At 43.9% G+C, this 13587-nt stretch overlaps 1 protein-coding gene across 3 annotated transcripts in view; it reads right to left on the reverse strand.

The window, feature by feature from the left end:
- sbno2b (strawberry notch homolog 2b) overlaps positions 1-13587 on the reverse strand; it is a 77086-nt gene that overhangs the window by 22583 nt on the left and 40916 nt on the right. For 2 of the 3 annotated variants that reach the window (XM_083767752.1, XM_083767754.1), the window contains 5 exons: positions 4454-4633; positions 2463-2549; positions 1739-1844; positions 941-1101; positions 674-807 (listed from right to left, as the gene is read on the reverse strand). In XM_083767752.1, coding sequence (XP_083623878.1) covers positions 674-807; positions 941-1101; positions 1739-1844; positions 2463-2549; positions 4454-4633 — 668 coding nt within the window. The remainder of the gene's footprint in view (positions 1-673; positions 808-940; positions 1102-1738; positions 1845-2462; positions 2550-4453; positions 4634-13587) is intronic. The other variant, XM_083767753.1, reaches the window with a different exon arrangement.

Raw genomic sequence — 13587 nt, forward strand, 5'->3', positions numbered from 1 at the left:
TCATCCAATCAGGATAGAGAGCCAAAAACGAAACCTAAGGTTTTTTGACCCCCCAGGGGTTAACTGGGGACAGGGAGGAACTCCTTATATGGTCAGCACACTCTATAGTAGAGAGGATTATCACAACAACAACAAAAAAAGTGATATTTGAATTAAGTGAAATCACTGAATATACCTTTAAGCCCAGCCCCACCAATGATTTGCAACGCAACTGGTTACAACTGCAACCACTTGCAACATTATCCGAAAATAGCGGGTCAATTCAGACCGGCCAATTCAAATGGTTGCAAGTTGCAAGTAGTTGCATTGCGAATCATTGGTGTTGAGGCTTAGGGTGGAACTTTAAATCGGTTATTGCACACCTCCCGTCTTTCACTAAAGCATATTGGTAACAATAATGTATGCCCAGCTGCCCAAAGTTATACTGCTCAATCCCTGCTTGGCGTAGGGAAATATGCTTTATGAGCTTCAGGTAGTACAGGTAGTAGTAATTAGCAACCAGTAAAAGGGAGTCCACTTCCAACCACTACAAAATGTGCTCGTTATATTGTATTAACATACTGGCTGCAATCCAGAAAGGTTTAAAGTCTTTCCCTGTATTAATGTATGCCTGGCCAGAGAAATATGACACTCGCAGATTTGGATGGACTGGCTGTGATGATAATAGTCTTACCATAATGCCTTCTTCCTCCCCTTCAGGTAGTTTTCCAGGATTATTCCGGCCACGGTGCGTCCTTTACCCACTCCCGCCCCGTCTCCGATTAGGAAGCCGGCTCTCTGGTTATTCTGGAGGATCACCTCGTGTTGCTGAGAACGCAGAGAGAGTGTGAACATTGGTATGAGAGTGCACATAGATGGATTATGAATAACTCAAGTGAAATTGAGTACACACACACACTCAGAGTTAAACTAGCACACAGGATTTTATTTCACAATGTACCTGGCAGGCATAGATGATGGCTTCAAGCTGCAGTGCTGATAGCAGGCCAAGGTTTATGATGTTCTCTGGGATGGAGAGAGTGTAGGTGATGTCCGGTGGAGGGACACTGGACAGGGTGTTGGTCTCTACTACTATGTCTGGATGGGAGATTCCTATGGTGGCTGTTAAAAAATGCAACATTCTTCAATCAATAACATATTTTGGATTCCAAACTCTTTTCTCAAAAAACAAGACAGAGGGGCCCAATCTCGCGTGGCACCAGTGGTGTTTTCCACCATTATGAGCTATATAGTAGTATGCTGTGCCGACGTTTTGGAAAGAGCATATACCGTCTGCTAATCATTTCAACCATTGACCACGCACAAGTGTATAGACTATACATGCGCATGTCGCGCAGGGAATACTGTAATTATCGTATACCATCTGGAAAAACCTAGGCAACAGCACTGCGTGGCACCATATACATTATGCCTAATTAATTAGGTACAAAAATATCTATCTTTAAATACCATATTAATAACAAAAGTTCTTCAAAAGAACAATGTTTTTTTTTTACATGAATTGCATAGCTATTCGATGAACTATTGTACACACACCAACATGAACCCAACATAACCGTCACTTCACCAGGCATTTTAGGCCATCATGGTCAAAGGTGGTTGCAGCTTGACTTGTTATTCACCTAGTTTTGAGGCGACAGATATACATCCTGTACACAGCATTAAACACGCATACAGACCAAATGTAGGTCTATGGATGGCATGTCACCCTGTAGAGGTAAAGAGTCAAGTGGCTTACATTTAGAAGGCTTGTAGTCTGCATACGTTTCTACATGTCCCAGCTCCTCCGTCTCCTCTTCCTCTGCATCTTCTTCCTCCTCGGGCGGCGACTGCGTTCTCTGAGCCTGGCAACAGCAAAGACGTGTGTGTAAATATAATTCCCCTCATTACCAGGCGTTTGGCGGCATAGCCCAGGTGTGTAGCATGGAGATAAGTAGGAGAGAGACCGGAACCAAGAGTCAGAAGTGGATGAGTTAAATGAAGCCCCAAGAGCAGATCTACGGCAGCAGCTTTATGTCCAGAAATATGTATTTCCCCCGCAGGAAAGTAGAAAGAAATGTGATACCAGTGAAATGATGTACCAAACCAAGCAGACGGATAATGATTCTGGAAATAAGGTGTTAAATTGCAGATAGAATCATCATTAGCATCAGCGGTAATTAGGAGCCAGGATTTCACTCCTCCACAGTGGCATACAGGAATACGCATATCAGCGACAAAGCATCTTATTAACCATTTCATGGTCAATGTGTGACTGGATTTGGAATGCATCCAAGCCGTTAGAAACAATGGCCAGTTGCCACTCATGCCGCATCAGAGACGTACATGTTGAACACAAACTGCCATTTCCCCTGTGTACAGCCAAGTATATTTAGCGGAGGATTGCATGATGATTAGGCTCGTGTTACATTTGGGAGCTCGGTTCCCTTCCTGCCTCGCACTGAGGAGGTTAGTGTGGCTACCTGGAATCCTGCTAGAGGTGGGGTGCTGATAATGGCAGATATATCCTCCAAACTCGCCAAACCCTGAAACCTGCTGCCGCCATTTAGCTGCAAACAAACAAAAACATACAAAGAAATGCAAACTGAAAAAAATAAATCAGAAAACAAAAGCATGGGGGCATTGGAGGGTGGGTGGGATGACAGAATGTATTATAATTGTGTGTGTGTGTGTGTGTGTGTGTGTGTGTGTGTGTGTGTCGTATGTGCATATGTAGGCACACAAGTGTGCCTGTGCACTGTGGATATCTGATTGAGCAGCACTCAAACAAAATGCAATTTGTCTTCTGGTGGTGAAATGCCAGCAACAACAAAGGGAAGATAAAGCTAGCATATGTCTTGGCAATATAATGGATGAAATGATAACAGAATGAAGAGGAAAACATTAAAAGGCTTTCAAAAAGGAAGCGGAAGAAAATGTACCCTCTTTGGGTCATATGGGGAGGATGCATGCTTGGACAAACCATAACAACAGCAATTGATGCGAATGAGGATGCATTTCTTAAGCATCTAGCTTTGCAGCCAGTCACCATCTATGTATGCTTTTGAATTTCTCTTTTTACCTAAACCACAGTTGACCTCACACCTGTTTTGAAAAGACTTCATACATACAGTATGGCTTGGTCGTGGACTCGTGGTATACGAGCACACACCAGGTCACATCTCGTCACAGAACATCAATAGAGCAAATATTTGCAGAGCCGAACCATACATTTCAAACTCGGCTTCAGTTCAGTTTTGTGTATTTGGATGGAATATATAATCCATGAATCAAACACATTGGTTGGAAGCAATGAATAGAGGATAAAACACAATTAAATTGAGCATAAAAAAGAGCACCAGATATGATTGGGTGAGAATCTGAATTTGTATTACGTTTGACTACTCTTTTTGTAGGGGAGGGGAGCGGGGGGGGGGGGGGGGGGGGTTTGCCTTTATTGATAGTCAAAGGGTACTCCCAGGAATCGAACCAGTTAGGCATCGGAGCCTATGCGATATGCGCCTTAACCACCAGTGGGCTATCAGAGCCCCCTTGATGAATCAAGTTGCTTGTGCGCGTCTGTTTGAGTTCCCTTCATTTGTTCCAATTTACAATTTGTTTTGCTTGCAGCATGGTACAACAATCAATCACAAGACAAAGACAAGATAATTGCGACTGAAGGTCGCAGTTAACTATGAAATTGCGCATTTCCCGTCAGTGTGTGTGTGTGTGTGTGTGTGTGTGTGTGTGTGTGTGTGTGTGTGTGTGTGTGTTTTTGTGTGTGTGTGTGTGTGTGTTTTTGTGTGTGTGTGTGTGTGTGTGTGTGTGTGTTTTTGTCACGCCTCCATATATGGTCACGTCTCCTGACATCGCACCTTCATAAATGATCACACCTTATGACATCATGCATCCATATATGGTCACGCCTTGTGACATCACAACTACATTTATGGTCACGCCTCGTGACATGCCACGCCATCATATATGGCCATCTCCATATATGAAGATCACGACACTAACCTCATCTAACCCTAAATAACCATACATGGAGAAGACTGGATCATCACCTAGATCTCCATATATGGAGCCAGCCAGCAACTCTATATCTGACCTCAAACCCTTAGATCTCCATATATGGCGTTTACCTGTTTTGACATTCCATTATGTTGATCCCTCCCCGCCCCTCCTTCCTGTTCTGACATTCCATATGTTGATCTGACCTCATCAAACCCTGTACACTCAAGACACGCTCCATTTATGGCCAGTACAGAATTCACTCCATATCTGTTCTGACCCCGCATGCCAAAGCAACAGTGCTCACCCAGCAGTCTACCGTCATTCACGTGGCTGCGTGGCTTCTCGCCCTCAGGTCACCTTACTGGTAAATACAATACAAAATGTTTGTGTGTGTGTGTGTGTGTGTGTGTGTGTGTGTGTGTGTAAGAGAGTGTGTGAGTGTGTGTGCTCTTCTAACCTCTAGCTGGCTCTGTGCTGGTGGTGTGCTGGTGGTACTAGTGTTTACATCCCAGAGGGTGGGCACCGTGGCCAGGCTGTCTGTGCTGATGAAGGCCTGGGCATCCGCGTACTCCGACAGGGAGTCGGCCGGAGACGAGAACAGAGAGTTGTTGGAGAGGTCATCGATGCAGGACAGGTCCTGTTGGGGGGAGGCACAAAGAGAGAGAGGAAGGGGGGGGGGATGTGTCAATTTTCTCTGTTTCGGTGGAGTGACGGTGGATTCTGCAGAAAGCACATTGAGTCACCGTTTAAATTGCACAGTTTTAGTTTCCGACGCTTTATTTACCACATGCAAAGCGAAGTGAGTGAACTTTGTATAGTCCAAATACTCCCCTTAACCACTTGCAAAGAAAAATATGGAATAAGAGCACCACATATTCCATCAGCGGGATGTAGTACAGAGCTAGCCTGAATTATACAGTAGATGCTATCATGAACAACAACACACAGAGGAGTGTGAGAACGCATGAAAAAAGACAGGGTGAAAAGGGCATGAAGAGAGAGAACGTGCGGTACTGTGTGCATGTGTGTGTACGCGAATTTCAGGCATGGCTGCCTTCCAGTCGCCTCTCCATTCATATCCTCTCCATCCCATTTGCATGCCATGTTCTTTAACTAGCCTCCCACAGGCAGTCATGTTCCCCTGAGACTTATAAACATGGATGTAGGGAGAGAGGTGGTGACTGGTGACGGGTGGGGGGCGCTGAGAGAGAGGAAGAACATGGTCAAGAAAGACAGGGTTGTTTTTGGGAGTGGGAATCTTTCTGTGCATATACATCTCTGTGTGTGTGTGTGTGTGTGTGTGTGTGTGTGTGTGTGTGTGTGTGTGTGTGTGTGTGTGTGTGTGTACACTCCTTAGGACATGTGTGTCGATTCCCACACCCCCGATTGCAGCTGAACAGGGTGGGGGACCATGAATCAGCATTAATGAATACCAAGGGCGTACTGACTAAACAAAAGCAAATACACCACAAGCATTTTACTCAACGTCAACACTATACTAGTACTTCTCATTTTAATGCCGTCTACAAAACAAATGTTTTCAGTAGGCAATACAGTGTTTATTCATTATTGTAGTGACCTTATGGTAGTAGTAAGTAAGTAAATAGCCTTGGGAAACAACGGTTCTAGAGCCTTGTGGCCCATCAGCCTATCTCCTGTTTTCGTAGCATGAGTTAGCTTGATGTACAAGTACTCTTGACATGATGCAAGAGACAGGCATGTATCCCCAACCCAACCCTTCAAGCAGACAGGCATTGGGAAGAATGGGTACCATAATTATAGTCTTTTGTATGACTCGACCAGGGTTAGAACCCTGACCTCCCAATCTCAGGGCGGATACTAGACTAACCACAAACCTGTGGCATCACAGGGTGGTGACTTTTCTTGTGACCACCACGCTCTGACTTATGGTCAGTGCGTTATCCACTCAAAATAACATCATGTAGAACTGAGGTTTTTCACACGCAGTGGCAATTATTTCTTTATTATCTACATAGCAGAGACGGACGTTTCGGCTATCCGGCCCTTCAGTGTATCACAAGGTACTAACCATATGAGCCCATTTATTTATTTATTTTTTGTTATAAAGGTTTTCCCTTACGCCCCACCCCAAAGATTGAACTACAGGAAGGATAAGCAAGCAAATAAATACAAAGTAACAATACAGCAAAGGACAAAATCAAATACAGGTAAAATACTGTTGAACCATATGAGCCTATTTCAATTAAAAAAATGTATGTATCACACTTACATTTCTATAGGAAAGAATAGCAAGAAAGTAAAGCATATTAACGGAATACAGACTGGTGTTCTGTTGTGAAAGGTACAAGATTCACTGTCTGATCAAAAGGATGAATACAGTTGAAGCCAGATGAGATATAAATTATGATGCTGCTGCTTCTGATTCAACCAACCAGATGCCATTAAGTGATTCATGATTTGAAGCCAAATTACGCTGGTTTCTGTCACAGTGACCTGCTGGAAAGTAACACTGAAGTAGTAGTAGGGCCTATTCATAGTCCAGTTTTTGGTGAAGATGACCACCAAAAACTACAACATGACGTCACGCCATTGTGGTTTTTACTAACCGTTTCAGTGGTCACCTCTTCACCGAAAACTGGACTATGAATAGGCCTTTAGTAGTAGTCTGAAGTGAGAACATGTCGGTACGGGATTCACACGCAGATTAGACACACCAACGGACAGACTTGACGTGCTTGCGGTTAGGGTTTGTGGTAGGTTGGAACAATACTATGTTGTCTAAACGAGCAAACGGATAGACAGACAGTTAGGACTACTTGTGCTTGGGGGGACACATGCGCAGCTCTTTGCTCACAGACTAGAGAAAACACAGAAACCCACTCACCCAAGTGTGTGAAGCTGCAGCACGGTGCTTGTTCAAGGGCAAAGCACTTAGCTAATCAGTGTTTGCTGTAAACTCTGATTATGCTCCTGTGCATATGATATACACAGCATATATCATGTATAATACATATCATTCTGTATAATATATATTTTTAATCCATCTATTAATACAGAATCTGTGTGTGTGTCGGGAGTAACTCAGGAGCCGTCTGATCGAACAACCTTAAACTTGGCGTGTGTGCCACATAGGACTCGGGTGTGTGCAGTGCAGAGTAGCAATACGCCTTCTGAGAAGTATGTACCTTATATATACACACACATACGATGTGTATATATATATATACTGTATTGCGATGTGTGCATCACATACGTGACATCCCAACGTTTTGATTGACGAAACTAGGTGACAATTTGGTCACAAGCGTGACATCCGGCACGGGCTGTGATGTTACTTGGTGCAACAAATGGCACAAACGGATCATCATCATCCTGATTTGATTAATCAAGCGTCACGTGACGTAATGCTCTGATCAGCGATTGGGCGTTACTGGATTTTACGCGGCCTTGAAATCTAGTATATATTCCCTATATCTCACTCACTCTCTAAAGGAAAAACCTGTTGTTAAGAAGCCACCACAAACAACCAGAACATATTCAATGCACCTTGGCACAGATTGTAAAAGTCTCTCCGGAACTCTACTGGAAGGATGGAACACTGTTCCAAAATAATCATAAAAACTCCCCTCATTCAGTGTTTGATGAGGGTGGTGGAGAGTGCAGTCTATTAAACTTGTCGGTTCAGAATCTCCTGTAGGTGTACCACTGGGTTGAGATGTGGTGACTGTGGATAGCTTATGACTCACATTATTTTCCTACTCAAACAATTCAGTGAGCCCTAGTGCCTTGTGGATGGGGGCATTGTCGTCCTGGAAGAGACAGACTCTCGTAAAGGACAGAAATGTTTGTTTCATCATGGAATAAAGGCGATTACTACTCAACATAACTTTATATTGATTTACAATGTCCCTTCCCTTAATTATACACCAGGAGCTACAAAAATAATGATTATTTGACATCAACCATTTGTTTTGGTGAATACCTCATTCATACAGGTTGATGATTGTATTGTTTTGGTGAATACCTCATTCATACAGGTTGATGATTGTATTGTTTTGGTGAATACCTCATTCATACAGGTTGATGATTGTATTCTCCATGAAGATTCGACCTAGTTTAAAACAGTATTTATGTTGCATCATCGCCTCATAATCGTGCTCAGTGTGTAAACAGCAGTTTAAACTTGCCCAGCTGGATGACTCATCTGACCATATCACTTTCTTCCCACAGCTCTGTACACCAGTGCCTATGGGTCTAACTAACACCATTGAATAAATATATATGTAAACTGTAAATATATGTAAACTGTAAACTAAATATATGTAAACTAAACTGACCATATAGTTTGACTATATATGTAAACTAAACTGTATTTATTTAAGTATTTATTCATGGTATGGTAAAGCACCAAAATAATCTATTCATTCACTAAATGCTTCATGCCGGTCATTGAATGTATCCCATTTACTAATGGCTTTCCCATGGATCAAAATGCAGATGTCACTTCGACTTTAGTTACTGTTCCTACTGAAACAATATCCAGTTAAGCAGTTGCTGTAACTCAAGCTCCTGCCACCCTTGTCCCAATATTGAACCACCTTTCATAGTCAATTAGATATCTTGCCATATCGATTCAAAATCGAGCTGAACTGGGCCTGCTCGGCATTTTCATACTCATTCCACAGAATAGGATGTCAATTACTTAATGTTATGCAGACCACCTGTACGGAAGCAAATGCATGTTCCTCCAGTAACTTATTCAGGTTTTGATTAAATTTGTTACACATCTGTGTGTGTGTGTGTGTGTGTGTGTGTGTATATGTGAGTATGAAGACAAAGACAAACTTCTATTGATTCTCTGAGGTAAATTCAGGCTATGTGTATCTTTCTGTACGTGTGTTTGTTCTACAAGGGCAGGACCAGACATGAGCTCTGAAAGCAGGCTCTCCCAGTTGCATGCCCTGCAGAAAGATGTGTGACTGCCTTTTATAATGTGGTGACAAAGTGGGAGAAATACATGAACACAGTCCCTCCCACATTCTCCCCCTCTCTCTTTTGTAAGTCCTCTGTTTCCACTTTCCTGTCTTGGTCTGTCTGCTTCTCCTCCATGCCCTCCTTCCTTCCTTTCTCCTCCCTGTTAAGAATCTTGACTGTTCTGGCTGAGGGGCGATGAGAAACAAGAGGGCCAGGGAAAGGGACGTTGTGTAACCAGAGGCTCCATTCCACACAAGCCCGCATTCACACAGACACGCACGCACACAGAAAACAGAGTCAACTGTTCTGTGCTGCTAACAGCGGAACTATTAAAATGGCTTTTCCGTGACACCTCAGAGTGGCAGGACCAAAAGCATTCTTCATTCTTCAACGACGCATACACAAATTACCAAGTATTTCGCTTTGGTACTGCTGAGCTAATGACAATTATGGTTCTTGGAGAAAACAATGGCTTATCAGCAACGCCATGGAAATTCAAGCAGAGTCTGGGGGAGCATCGCATTCTGTGGACCAGTATTCATGGTTTTCTCATTAAATATGTGGAATAAAAGGCATGGGGAACAGAGCGTAACGGAGGCTGTGGCGTTTGTACCCTAAGCTAGTTCTGCTGTTCCTGCTAAGACGGGTTCTGCTAGGCAGAGATAAGGCCTGAATTCAGACCGCTCTGATGGTAATCAGGGTCCTTCCACAGCAAAGAACTGCATTGCCTCCTAATCCTGCCTCCCCCACTCTCCCCTAACACACAAGACGACAAAAGCACAATGTTGTATCTTGTATGTGTGTATTTTCTAATTACTTTCAGGGAACAAAATCCAAGAGGGAGCCTACAATTGTTTTTGTTTTCTTTTACAAATCTAGAATAGATGAAAATGTGACTGAGTGAGAATAAGCAAACATATTTTCCTGTAATTTGAGCACCGTTCTGTTTTTAAACAAGGAAGCCTTTCACATGTTCATCTTCCACTTTTCAGTTTCTCCTGTTTGTACTGCTGACGCTGGCAGTTTATCTTTACTTTCATTGCATGCACCAAACGTAGGGCACTCAACCAAGCCTACTATGCTTTACCCCCCTGCTCCCCCCCATTCACACATAGGTAGATAGATACACATGCATGCAGACACTGCACCACAAATCCAAAGGAGTGTTAAACTGGCACAAAGGCAATTGTCTGCCTAATGGTGAGTAAATATAAACAATGCGGTGAGAACTCGATCTCCATGTTGGCCTGTAGGGGTACTTGATGGCTCTGAAGTTGTTCAGGGTTGTCGGTTCTGAGAAATACAGTTCCGAGAAGAGAGCCACATCTCTACACAAACCACCCACAAACAGCTAGGCTCTCTCATCTGTTATTGTTGATGTATTTACAAGGCCATTAGTCTTTGGAAACACAGTGTCAGAAAATTCAGGAAATGCCTAAGCTGACTGGGAGAATTTGGCCCACACCGTGGCCAAATTCTCCCAGAGTGAAACTGCGGCCACAGAGAGATACCCCTTAAAATAACTATACAAATAAATGAAATAAAACTAAATTTATCTGCTTTAGCTGTGCACATCAGCCAACTAGAAGCTTAGGGAGGAGAGAGAACAGTCTGTCCTGACATAAGGAAAATAAGTTAACAGTTAAGATAACAGTTATGACACAGGTCCCAGTGATAAGCTTGGCCATTGCCATAGAAGGAAGTGTAGCATGTCTATCTTCTACTTGGCTTTACGGACCATTACTTCCACAGACCTTTGTGAGTCTTCATCATTACAGACTGAGACTGCCAGCATCCCATTCAGGGAAAAAGCTGTTTGTAAATACAAATGTAATCTTCATCTTCTAGGGAGGAGGTATGCTGATCAGAGGAGTGGGGACAGACTACTGATATGAATTATTATTTCTGATGTCTTTAAAATGTAGCTCATCGAACCAATATGGGCCATACAGGGCTGGTGTCGCTCTAAAGGTTTCAGTGAGCATTTCCTCTGCTTGAAAATGTGTATTCAAGTGAATGAACACATTTTATTTGGCAACTGAACATAAAGGGGAAGAATCGTGGCTGCTGCACACACACAAGACTACATTGATGTTTGCATTCTATCCAAACAGCAGTTATGGGGAATGCGCAACATAGTCCTGGGCTACATCCTGTTAAACTCAATAACCTCTTCTCTCTTCATTTCCTGCATCGGAGAGGCTAACTGCGCACACACACACACACACACACACACACACACACACACACGGGATTCCCCCTCCTACAGACCGATTGGCTGCTTCTCCAAGGCCAGGAAGCAAAGTCACTTTCCCCACCTCAACCCACGCAGACACAAAATGACCCCCCCACCCAATACAGTTTGCATCTCTATTCTCATACCGTCTCCATCCTTTAACATCCCTCTCCCATTTCTCTCTCTTCTCTCCTCCCACCAGTCTCTCATTGTGTGTTTACCCACGTTTGCTTTCCCACAGACATCTGCAGCAGGAAGAGGCTCAGTCATTCCTCACTGAGGTTAGTCTCCTTTTGGCAAAAAAAGCCCCATCTTCGTCAAGGGACCTGGTGCCCCCAGACGTCAGCATATTAGCAAACAGTAGAACGTACGTACACCAGTAAAATGTGGCGCTAGAAAAAAGGGAGACTAAACCTTGATTAATTGCAAACATGCTGCATATAGAGTAGCACTTAAAATAACTAAAATCCATGAGTGTTTTAACACAAGTCCTCTGTGTCCTCTTTATTACTACTTTTTGGGTCAGTAACGACATCAACCCTTTTGTTTGCGGAAATCCATCTACTAAGCATTTTTTTCCCCCTCATTAGGCTGTAAGGGGGGTAAGGGGGGTGTTAAAAGCAATAAAACATCCAGGCAAGGGAATCCATTTATTTCTGATAGATATAGACCAGTAAAATAGCATAGGCTCATCCTGTGAAGAGCTCCAGGCCAGAGACTGCAACTGCAACACACTGTGTGTGTGTGTGTGTGTGTGTGTGTGTGTGTGTGTGTGTGTGTGTGTGTGTGTGTGTGTGTGTGTGTGTGTGTGTGTGTGTGTGCGTGTGCGTGTGCGTGTGCGTGTGCGTGTGCGTGTGCGTGTGCGAGTGCACCAAAACACACAGCTGCAGTCAGCTGACAGAGGAAGCCCTACAACAGCCCTTCCAAAAGCAGGGTCAGATGGTGACCCTGCCTTACGGTCACCAGAGCGTGACTGACACTGTGTGTGTGTGTGTAGCGGAGGTCAGGGTCTGGACGGCCAGTCAGTGGTGTCTGTCTTTCTGTCTGGATTGTGTTCTCCCATGCTGCCTACATTGCCCACATCCCTGACATGTCCACCTGTGCTCTGTATAGCTTGTACAGCTTTGACCCCTGTTGTTTGACTACAACTACAGTAATAGTCTGATAGCAGTGCCTGCGCTGTCCTGTTATGTTAGAACAGAAAGTCTGCATAATACACCATAGAAGCAAAGTCACAGCAACTACTTCTCTTGCACAATAAGGTGGAGGTGGATAGATCAAAGAGGACATTTTCCACAAAACGGCAGTCTGAATTCCTTTTCAAATCATGAAAGTGCTCTCTGCCTTTATCTTGGCCAACAGAACAGTCAAGCTACACAGCCGCCCCAATCTACACACCATTAGTATGATTAATACTACAACTACAATTTCAAAGAGACATTCTCAGTAGGAGAAAGGGCTCCATGCAACAGCTCAGCTGCAAGTCTTCAGCCTGCGCCACAGTCTGGCCAATGCTAATGCAGTGCTGCCTTAGGCTGCAAAGCATCTCTCCTGATCTGGTCTGGCCTACAGTTTGCTCGGCAGAGTCCAAAAGACGTGTGCTTACGGTTTGCCCAGGCAGGGGACCTCCTCAAAGGTCCTTCATGTCCTGCCCAAACATGGCAGACCAGGCCAAGAGCAGGGACAACTAGCAAGCTGTTCCGAAGGCCTCTGGAACTTTCCAGTGTTTTCACATCATATTCTGGAAAATAAAAGGATGCTGTGTGATGTGTGTCTGCTCACAAGAACAGAATAACAAGTCTTCATTTCTAGAGAGCTGCTCGGCTGCATATAAAGGCTCCGTTAACACTTCAACAGTCAGTCACTTCAACATAGACCAGACTTGAGACTCAAGCGAGGACATACTGTAATAGCAATGTCCCCAGATCAATTCTGACTGGAGACTCATATCCTTCCCCCTCTCTGCCCAATGTAAAAACGGAAGGCACACTTAAACGAGTGCTTGGAATTAAGGAACAAGCTAAAAGGAAAGCAAGTAAGACACAAGGAGATGTAACAAAAGACAGCAAGTGAGAAAGAGATAAATTGAATTGGAAGAGAGAGAAAGAGATACGAGAGATTTGATCCCTGCTGTGTCTGAGGTTCTGCCAAGAGGAAGTCACTGATGGCTTGGTGCCACTGGAATGAGCATTGACTGGATCACCGGGACACGTCTCAATAGTCTAATCCTCGCCTTCTTCACCGGGACACGTCTCAATAGTCTAATCCTCGCCTTCTTCACCGGGACACGTCTCAATAGTCTAATCCTCGCCTTCTTCACCGGGACACGTCTCAATAGTCTAATCCTCGCCTTCTTCACCGGGACACGTCTCAATAGTCTAATCCTGCCCTTCTTCACC

The sequence above is a fragment of the Protomyctophum parallelum genome (assembly GCF_964188405.1).
Source record: "Protomyctophum parallelum genome assembly, chromosome: 6".
NCBI lineage: Eukaryota > Metazoa > Chordata > Actinopteri > Myctophiformes > Myctophidae > Protomyctophum > Protomyctophum parallelum.